The sequence below is a fragment of the Musa acuminata genome, chromosome BXJ1-5 (assembly GCF_036884655.1).
Source record: "Musa acuminata AAA Group cultivar baxijiao chromosome BXJ1-5, Cavendish_Baxijiao_AAA, whole genome shotgun sequence".
Taxonomy (NCBI): domain Eukaryota; kingdom Viridiplantae; phylum Streptophyta; class Magnoliopsida; order Zingiberales; family Musaceae; genus Musa; species Musa acuminata.
This window is the reverse complement of record NC_088331.1, coordinates 5,782,143-5,793,481: the sequence shown is the minus strand read 5'-3', so window position 1 is coordinate 5,793,481 and position 11,339 is coordinate 5,782,143. Positions and strand designations below refer to the sequence as shown.

At 36.2% G+C, this 11,339-nt stretch overlaps 1 protein-coding gene across 1 annotated transcript in view; it reads right to left on the bottom strand.

The window, feature by feature from the left end:
• Positions 1-239: 239 nt before the first annotated feature.
• The window catches only part of LOC135673324 (nuclear cap-binding protein subunit 1-like), a 30,356-nt gene continuing 19,256 nt past the window's right edge, over positions 240-11,339 (bottom strand). Inside the window, exons 11-19 of the mRNA XM_065182193.1 lie at positions 9,272-9,356; positions 8,442-8,510; positions 5,957-6,075; positions 4,091-4,229; positions 2,997-3,485; positions 1,419-1,718; positions 881-1,062; positions 681-786; positions 240-560 (exon numbers count right to left, since the gene is read on the bottom strand). Of these exons, the coding sequence (XP_065038265.1) occupies positions 450-560; positions 681-786; positions 881-1,062; positions 1,419-1,718; positions 2,997-3,485; positions 4,091-4,229; positions 5,957-6,075; positions 8,442-8,510; positions 9,272-9,356 (1,600 nt within the window). The 3' untranslated portion in view covers positions 240-449. The remainder of the gene's footprint in view (positions 561-680; positions 787-880; positions 1,063-1,418; positions 1,719-2,996; positions 3,486-4,090; positions 4,230-5,956; positions 6,076-8,441; positions 8,511-9,271; positions 9,357-11,339) is intronic.

Here is an 11,339-nt window from a genome sequence, read left to right as displayed (position 1 = left end):
CGCCTCATAATTTCTAACAGATGGATCGCTTAGGAAGATCACAATTGCACAAGTACCATGCTCGTCAAAATGTCACCAAGCGCTAATATCTCTGGAAGGCCACACTGTCCGTCGACGTCATGGAATTCCACCGATACACGATTTACCTATAAAATGCCACCGTCGATATCATAAATTACATCTATCATTTATTTGTGTGCAGCAATCACCAATTGGGAATGCCAATTAATGCAACATGATGGGCAAAAAAAAAAGACCATTGTGTTAAAATACATTACATTGTAAGGAAAAGAAATACATCTCAAAATTCTTTTCAATACAGAACTTTGGTTACAAGACTGAAATTAAGATGGAATAAATAGTATACATCCAGAAGAGGAAGAAAAAAAAAAGAAACTAAACTATTAAGTGAGGAATCAACTAAACAAAGAAATGAAAAATCAAAGATGTCACATTTCTGTGGTTGATCGGCATAAACCAGAAAAGACAGCTTTCCTGAAAAGCGGATGGATATCTCCACCAAACACCTCAGCTTCCAGTGTTTCAAGATGTGGCCAAACCTGCCAACGTTGGAGTAAACCATGGTGAATAAAACAGAACAGAGACTATGAGATATATCAGATCTGGCATACACTGCCCAATATTGACTCTTAAGGAACATATTGATCAAACAAACTAACCTCTGTTGCATACTGCCTTGAAAATGCTTTGACGTAACCCAATGTGCATAGGCACCACTGGTCTTGTTCTTTAAGACTGTAGCGATGAGTTACCTTTTCACCATTCCTTGGATCATCGAAATAGGTTCATAAATAATCTCAAAAATTGTGAAACTAAAATTTCAATTACAAGCAACAAAGATGCCATTATCAGAATTTACCTATCATCCTTTCTCCTGTTATCATGGTCCATCTCCATGGTAGATGACTCCTCCAAATCAATCGCCATGGAATCTATATCTTCCTCATCCCGTAGTTTGGGAAAAGCTCCATCAGCAGACACAGGAGGCAGGCGTTCCGTAAGCACATTTGCAAAGCTCTTATATAGTGATACAAATAAACTCTGTTTATCAAGAAAGGTCAATAAACAACAAGGCCCGGAGATTATCGAAAGGCATGATGCAACACACATTTGTCTTTACAGCACCTGTTGAACATCTTCATCTCCTATTTTTTTTTAATACATGCAAAAGCATACATGATTTGCAATGCATCGACTCATTTAGTTGAAGGAGGTGATTGTGACTTTTAGATGTTTGCTACCGACTTCACATTGTTAACAATTTATTTTGCTTATTTTCCCTTTAGCAAATATGTTATTCGCATTAAATATTCAAATGCTACAGATGGGACATCACCATTCTTGTCAACTATATGATAAAATACATATAATAAGTTGGAATCACAAGTCAGACAGACCTTATTTTCTTCAAGTGCTCGAGCAAGGAGAGCATCCTTGGCTTCCAAAGCTTCTCTTACAGCTATCTCATCATCTTTTGCCTTCTCAGCATATCCTTTTAGGCGCTTCAATCTTCCTGGTTTTTCAGCTTGGACAGGTTGACCATCCACAACCTCGAGCCGTGTTTCAGCAGCCTCAAACTCCTTTAAAGCCTTCACTGCAACATCCTCAGCTAACAAAACACTCTTCTTAAGTGTTTGAATTTCCTTTCTAAGATCAGCGATGCGGTTGTAAGTCTTGTTGATGGCATTCCTAAGAATCTATGAGACAGAATTTGATTGACACCTTTAAGGATTTATCTAAACCAGAAAACCCTTACAAAATATTACTTGTTTCAGCTAAGCCAAGCATGAATAAGAGTGCAGATGATTCATGGACTCTTAATGAAATAAAGAACTGAAAACCAAATAAAAAGTTCAATTAAAAAAGTGAGCAGGCACATAGAATTGACAAGTTGCAATCACAGAACAGGAATGTTAGGCCATTGTCTTGTGATCATGGAGAATCCTATTAAAAATTGCCAACCATGTTGATTAATAAAGAAAAGAGATAACACCAAATATAATTGCTTAGAACACTAACCTAAAAAAAGCAGATCAGAGTCACATCATAAATCACATGCTTTTTGACAAGAATTTAAAACTTAAATATACAGAATAACCAAGATCTAAATAGCCAGAATGCTGGAATTGGTCATGGCTGAGACACCATTGAAGAAAATTTCTAGCATACTATCTACTCTCTACAATTCAGAAAAATTGCTAGCAATATGTTATTAATTAGTTCGGAGACCAAAGTTTCAAGGACAAATACTAACAAGTAACAAAAAAATGATAATCTATTTTCATAAACACAGATTTACCAAACTATGATGAAACTTATAATACTGCTCACAGAAACAAGGTTATAGAAATTTAACATTTTACAAAATCACATTTTTCACATAAAGATGAAATTAGATAATACAGGTTGCTGCAAGCGCAAAATTCTGTCGAACTACTTTTGCTTTACACTCAAGAAAGAACATGAACTCTTAAATGGAACAAACCTAGGTTTGCAATACCATCCTGTTTGGGCAGTATTTACTGGTCCAACGGCCTATCAATACGTGGACCAAGGTGAACTGGCCAGTACATCCGATACAAGACTTGTATTGCCGAGACTGCCCACTACAAAACCTGCATTGGGCAGTTCCTGTTTTTTCAAACCATTTTTCAGGCTTTTACCAAAACTTGGTGCATATAAGTGCATCGAGTCGGTACACAGGTACGGTATCAATCCGAGCCTGACTAGTTGACTACCTGTGCACCAAATTGTGATCTTGGAACAAACTAAAAATACAATATACAAATGAAACCAGTAAATGCTTGGAGAGAACATAAGCAAAACATAGGACTATATACTATTAGGTGGAGATGTCTGCGCGAATTTATGGCCAAGAAACTCAAGGTTTTCAATGTTCAATAACTGATGTTACAGTGACCAAGTTCTTAATTATAAGTTTATGCAATATAAAAAATGATAAATATAGGGCTTACCTCCCATGGACGATCTGAAACATGGAATTGTTCAATATTGGAAAGAGAAAAGACCCAGCTAACAATAGCCAAATTGGATATAATTCGGTAACCCATCATCCGATCAATGGCTATAGCAGTCATCTGAGTATTATTCTTCCAGTAGGAACTCACTTCATCTATTAACAACACTTGCATATTTTGATCAGTGCACAATTTAGCAATGACTTGACCATATCTCTCCAAGACAGTGATCAGATGAGTGAAACTCTTTGAACCAATATCCAGAAGGGTCTGAATTACAACTTCAATTGCAAACTTTGAGCCATGAATTTGAATTATATTTTCCTCTACCCATGAAGTAATCTCACGGGCAGTCTTCCTTCCTCGAACCATTTCACGGAACTCCTTAGAAAGTGTATAGCCATGATCTTCTTCAGAATTGTACTTGAAGCTAGATACACTCTTTGGTGGAAGCAACTCTTCAAGTTCAGGTGCATTCTCAATGCTCTGAAAAGGATAGTATAGAAGTATGAGACTTATTGGTAAAAATACCAGTGCCATGGAGAAGGTTATGTGGAAAAACACAGCAGTAATAACTAATATGTGTATATTGCTTTTTCTGGGCATCACAGGAAAAACATGAAGCTCCATAAAATAGGTTTGCCAGAAATAGCTAATGTGAACCTAAATAGAAAAGCACATGCTGGCTTTTCTATTTAGGTTCAAGTCATTGGAATGCAGCACGGTGACCAGATACTGAAGTATAAAAGCATAAGGAAATACATATACAAAATCAGTGTTCATTGTTGACAGTGACAAACAATAAATGATAAAGCGTCACAGCCTAAAATTAAACTAAATGAATCGAATACAACAAAAGGAGATGATTGAAGTACATTATCGTTGTCTTGTCCAAGCACAGGAGATAAAAAAAGTTTGAAGTAAACAAGGTCTTAAAAAATGTTGTTCTCCCCTAGAATGTACCCGATGTTATGTTGTATATAAACTAAATTGTAGGTGAAACATTTAATGTTTGTTAAATTATCAACTTTCATTGAATTAAGTCAATTAACACATACTGGGTGGCCAGAAGATTAGCACATATTTGTTACCTGCTTGATTTTGTCCCAGTATGATAGGCGAACTTCCCTTTCCAACACTTCTTGTACAAAAACCCTTTGTGGGGCCCATATTGGAAGATCTTTAACATGAGCCCATTCTTCCCAAGGCCAAAAGTATTGAAAATTTGACCTTCACCATAATGAAAGTGTTATTCAAGAAAACAACTCAAGTATTATGAAAATTAGCAAAGCACAAGAATTCATTGCACTGCAAAGTCAACTAAAAAGAAGCAAAGGAATAAATGTTCTATAAAGCTGATCATAGAGCTTGGTGGACAATGATAGCATAATATGAAACCAGAACTACAATCCATGGTATACCATGGCAAGCAATAACAGTCACAAGTTTGTCATTTTATAATAACTTTTGGTGTTAAAAGTTCAAAATTCAAGGAATATTTGGTAAATATTTGACATAAATTAGGAGTTTATTACCTAAAAATCTATACAGAAGATGGAAAATATATGAACTTTGATATATTACATTTATTTACCAGACAAAATTAAGCATGATGAAAAGGACAAACATAGCAGATGAGTGATATCACAGATTAATATAGGGAATAAATATTCAAATCATGATTAATTAAATAATTATGTATTAACCTGGATTAACTAAAACATCATTTGGTAGGACAAAAATCATGAAGAATACATGAATTTTAAAACCAGCAAATAATGTTATGCTAGATGGTTGTACGTCATATATCAGCATTTGTAACATTTGGTATGAGCATACGGACCTCTACATCACAGTTACTGAAAAATAGCATTTGACATGCATTAGGCAGACTTGATGCCCCAATTATATTTGAGATCAGAACAAAAATGGAGCCCAGCCATACATGTTTAATTAAATTTGGAGGTCAAATGATCAAAATGTGCTAAGTTATGGCGTTCAATTACAAACAAGTTCCCCAAAGCCTTTTAAAATATATCTCTATATTTGACGAGCAATGTTTCCAGCCTGACTGGTATTTATTGGTCTGATCAAATATAACATTCAATTATTATTATTTTCTGGTTAATAACATGTGGTACAAGTTGGTATACTGTCCATCCAATTTAACTTCATGTTGGACTTGAGTTCGACCTCACTCAAACAAAATCCAACTTATATTAATGGATAGAGTTTCAGGTAATGGTTTCCAATTCAATGTGAAACCGGACCCCACAAGTAAGTTAACGCGCTGCTAGTATCTTGTCCTTTTCCAAGTTCAGAGTACATTTGGAGTGTGCCAATGTGTTCTCTAGCTATATATGCCATTTATACATAAGCTTATCTTCATCTAAAGGTCTTTAACTATGGAGCCCAAATATAGAACCCGACTACCACTGGCACAATGACATGCCAATCTTTTCAAATTTCAAATAGAAATTACCATATTTGTCCATATGAACTACATAATTTTTTTACAGGCACACAATGATTTCTCATCATGTTAATCATAACTAATCTTTGATTAGCTTAGATCATTTGATAAGATGCACTTCTATATGACACACAGTACTTACTATTGACCATGTTTTGAGAAATTTTACCAGAAGAACTAGTAGCCCAAGCTGTCAGCCAAGATCATAATGACAGAAAAGCAACAATGCAGGTAGTAGTTTTTTTTGTAATTACCACACATAACAGATACAAAATATTATTGTAATAAAAAATTTGAATAAATCAAATTCAAAAAGAAGTGTCAAGTTTTATTTAAAAAAAAGGTTAGAATGGTATACTTCCCAGTAAAAGGACCATATCATAACATCTAATAAATCACATGCCTCTTTCCAAGTCAAAACTAGATTCTAGCTTACTTTTTACATATGCTACATCCGAAACATTTAGTATCAAACTGGACTTACAAATGATGAGAAAACCATAGGATCAGTCTAGTGCGACATTCCATATCCAGATCACCAATTCGATTAAAAAGAGACCGCACAGCTCCTGCCACAACAGCAGGGAATGCACCAGGCAATGCCTAGAAATGCAAAAGAAAGGAATCTGAGAACAACCTTTCACTTTAAAATAGTTAAGTTCCAGCCAATACAATGATACATTAAGCAAATTAATCAGTTTTACTTTTGTGCATTAACCAGCACATATTAACTAAATAGTTGTTACTGTTACAATCAAGGATCTCGATGTTGTGATGCTATACCGCCAATATGAACAAATGCTAAAGTGTACCTCATTACAAGAACATGCAACAACATTAACAGGATTAAAGAATGGTAGCAGTCCAAGACCCCCATATGCTTCTAGAGTGCCATCCACATAACCAACAACAATCAAAGGCCCAAAGCAGTAGGCATAAGAAAAGGGGATTAATAACAACTTTTGGTAATTGAATAAAAAGATTGACAAAGACAAAAAAACAGCAAATAATTATGAATCACTCAAGATTGACTGAGAAAAAAAACTAAAAGTTGTATATGAAAATATTGTGAAAAAATTATGATGAATTTCCATTATGACAACACCTCAATAAGTACCTAACAGGAATGCCCGACCACATGAAATGAGTACGAGTATCTGCAGTACCACAGCTACAAGGAATACGGATCCACCTTATTTGATTCAAAAAATATGATTGTGAAATCCCCCACTCAACCCTAGCAACCAAGGAATGTTATCTAGATTCCTGCAGAAGATTCAACTTGTGATCCAATTTAAGCCGTTGTCAGATGATATCCAGCATTGTGAACATGCTAAAGATATGGGTTAAAGCCACTTGGTCATAGCAATAAAAAAAGTTGGAAACCCATACAAGCTTTTGTAATTGTCTTCTTTCACCCCCTCCTTGACTAACAGTCAAAGAATCAGTTATCAACTTGATGTGATCATCATGCAGAACTACTCCAGCTTACCATGAGACAGCAGAACCACTAAAAACTCCAAACGAAAAAGATCACCAATTTTCCTTGATATCCTACAAGCACATCAAGCTTCAGAGTTCGGACAACTCATCTCAACTAAGACCACAGACAAACACATATGCAAACTCCATCCTCATTGCTCCATGCTCCTTAATATGGTTCGACGACCAGGACATTTTGTGCCTCACTTTTCTACAGCTGAAGGCCTGAAGCAGACGAGTATTTGCACTTGGTTAATAGAAAAGTTTGGTATGCTCTTCATATTCCAATCTATAACCACAATGTTCCTTCTTACATATTACAGTAAGAAGAGGTGAGACAGTATTAATACTACTAGTGAGACTTCAGAAGATTTTATTAGAAACTATAAATAAAAAATAAATGCTCTTAATTTAGTTAAGGATATTACTTTATAAAGAGCACAACGGTGGCAAAAGATCCACTTAGCCAACCCCCAATAGTAGGGACATAATAGATTCTTTGTGTCGGTGTAAGTCTACGAGTCCACGATTGACCATGCTCTCATCATAGAAAAGCCTTAATCCAATTACAACAAATTAAACACGTAAACATTCAATTGTATTGTTTGAAAGCATCACCAAACTTGCTTATCTTTTTAGGTTTCTATTCTTCTCTCTTCCTCTCTAATATCTTCTAAAATGAAAGATTATCTCTTTTAAAATATGCACAGCCAGGGCATGTATAGGTTTCACAAGGACTTCAAAGTTCAAAGCAATGAGCCTGGAAATTCCATCTTCAAGAGACAAGTGATTCTTTGCTTGCACCAATTGTTTCCTTTCGCCATCTGTTAAATCCATGTCAAGCATTTCTACCACAACATAACTTATGAAAGATCCATATTCTGTTTATATACCACATAAACTGTTAGACACTATTAAATATGCTTTATCCAATAGGATGAATTCACACAGATTCATTAAGAGACCCCAGCTCCTGATTTGCATCATTCATAAAGGCATAAGCTATGCAACTTAAAAACACAATAGCTAAGCAAATTTTTTTTTCTCAAATAAGAAATTTCCATTACAGGCATACATGACGTTCACACGTGAACTCAAACCTGAGACATATTACTTATACAACAATGCACTAACCAACTGGGATGTCCCAACAGAGACATAACTAACCAAAATTGATACTACAACCGCAATCATAAAAATTTAAGAAGTATAACTGAAACTAGAAGTACCACTTGTGGAAGCCCTTGGATCAATGAGAATGTCACCCTTGCTAGTATAAATGGCAGAAAGCAACAATCAATTTGACACAAACGATTGGAACTTCAAGAATATTTGATGATATTGCAGGGCACATCATAGAACAAATGTATAAGCATAAAATAGTTCCAATATGCAGGACAAAGCCTCTATATCATGAATGCTGCATAGAATGATTTTAATCTCATTTAGTTAAAATAAGAAAGTCTGAGTGTATAAGCAGAATTTACCTTACAAAGATCAATGATAACTAACGCATAGTAGATGGGTTTGAATGGTGGTTGAGGAAGGAACATTATCTGCAAAAAATGAATGACAATACTAAATGGAATGAACATACGAAAGTACACTAATGGCATCAAATATAAAGGGCAAAAAAAGAAAAACTTATTTAGACTACAAAACCAATACAGAATGCAGATAAATGTGTCTAGAAGTTCATGCATATTAATGCTATTGCACTGTACACCAATATTTTATATATGTTGGACACTCAAATCATTAACATAATGCTTCAGGGCATGTCAAATATGAGCAATATGTGGGTAATTAGAACCTTCAATTGGCTTGTTAATGTACATATATATGCATATGGCTACAGGTACTCTGCAAGTCTTATTTGATGATCAGAGATTTTTGTATATAGTATAAATTATAAAATCACAAATAAGATATGAATATATACACAAACTGGTCCTGCCCATATTATGTTGTCCTACTTTACAAGAATTATCATGTCGGTGTATCCATATTGTATCATGCCATGTCCTGTGTATGTACCATTCAGTGCATCAAAGCCCATCGTTACAAATTACCAATATAACCTTTTCTAAATACCATAAATTTGTAATTATCTTCTCCTTTTCATCTTTTATCTTTTTTGTCTTCCATCCGGAGACTGCTATATACATAGGTTTGTACATATGAATTTAGATAAATAAACTTCAAATGACCAATAAAATTCACACACTGAAGCTGAAAAGACTATGGTCAGCCAAGAACACAGGATAATTGAAAGTTGAAACTGAGAAGCAGCTTATACAAAAAATATAAGGCTAACCTGTGAAAATATTGTCTCTGCCATCAGATATTCATAGCGGAACGGCACAGGCAGGCTAGCCATGTAAGAAGCACATTCCTTCCGGCTATCTTTCCAAGAATAGATAATTATCAAAGCAAATTATGTTTAGAATAATGAAGTACATCAACTAATAAACAATACAAATTTGTCAGTAAAAATGTGTGACGAATATAGAAATTGCAGACACAGAATTTATAAGAAATTGAATTTGTAAATTGGAGTTCAAGATTACGCATTTGCTTATGTTTAGAATAATGAAGTGCATCAACTAATAAACAATACAAATTTGTCAATAAAAATGTGTGATGAATATACAAATTGCAGACACAGGATTTGTAAGAAATTGAATTTGTAAATTGAAGTTCAAGATTATGCATTTGCTTAAGAGTGGTTCTTGAAGTAACACTGGAACAATCACAAGCAGGGTTCGTCGTACCAAGACATACCGCCTAGTATGGGTGGTACATACTAGTCCGATAGGGGTAGTACATACCAATTTGTCAGTATCAGTGATTTAAAAAGCGCTAGGTGCCAAGATCGAAAAACGCCTGAGACCAGTGTCTGCCATACCGAATCGTACCGCCCGATACGGGCGGTACGTACTGGTCCGACAGGCCAGCGGTACGCGGACCGCCCGATACCGGTCCGCACTGTAGCACTGTAGCAGTGCTACAGTGCTCGGTACACCGTACCGTACCGGTACTGAGCCTAGGTCGAAATACCGGTACGGTACGGTATTGCGAACCTTGCCTGAGACGCTAAGCACTCGCCTAGACGCTCGCCCGAGTGAAACAATGTGCTAAAATATAAAAATATACAATATAATTAATAAATATAATTATTTAAATAAAAAATATGATATTAAATTAAGAAAATCTTGTAAAATTATAATATCACATTAACAAAACATCTCAAAATTCAAAACAATAACAATAATTTCAAATAAATAAAATTTAATAGCATTAAAATCAAAATAATATATTATTAATCTAATAAATAAAAATACTGTTACTTGTATACAGTTATAGTAGACTATTAATATATTGTTAACAGTATACTATCAATGTGAGAAGAGTGTGAGTAAGAGGAAGATTGAGGCTACTGACTGAGAGCAGCGAAAACGGTAGCAACGAGCAGCGACAGCGACAATAGTGGCAGCGATAGCAGCCAACGATGACAGTGGCAGCGGTAGCAGCCAACGATGACAGTGGCAGCGGTAGCAGCCAACGATGACAGTGGCAGCGGTAGCAGCGAGCGATGACAGTGGTAGAAGCAACGGGAGTGGGAGCGACGACAGTGGTAGCGATAGCAGTAGCAGTGGGAGCGGCGAGCGACGACAGTGGCAGCGACAGCAGCAGTGGGAGCGACGAGCGACGACAGTGGCAACTGTAACAGCGAGCGACTACAGTGGCAGCAGCGAGCAGCGACAACGAGAGCGGCGACAGTGGCAGCAGTAAAAGCGAGCAGCGGCAAGCAGGATCGACGAGCAGGATTAGGGTTGAGAAGTCGCGAGAGGAAGGCTAATATCGGTGCTTTACTTGGTTCGATTGAACTAACTAAAGCAACGGAGATCGAACCAGACCTAAAACGCTGGTTCGATCGCCTGGTTTAACCCGGGTGCTCACCCAAAGCACCCGGTGCCTGGGCTCAAGCGAGCGCCCAGGCGGTGCCTCTTTAAAGTGTGCTGCCTAGAAATGAAACGTGGCGAGCACCCAAGCGCCTACTGAAATCACTGGTCAGTACGCCCACCGTACCATATGTCAGTATGTCAGCATACTTTGATATGTGTCATACTGATGGCCGATTGTTAGATTGGTACGGACCAATAAGATGAACCATGATCACAAGTAACAAAACACAATACCATAGATAGTTTAGAAGACAATGTTGCCAGAGTTGATTACTGTCGGTATTATCAACATTTTCACACAGCAACAAATTGCACAGTGACAAAATTAGTCAAAGGTGGTAACTATTTAGCATGATATGGAACATAAACAAATGGTTCTTCAAAGCTATTTATTTTCTGTTTTGCTTTTCACTTCCT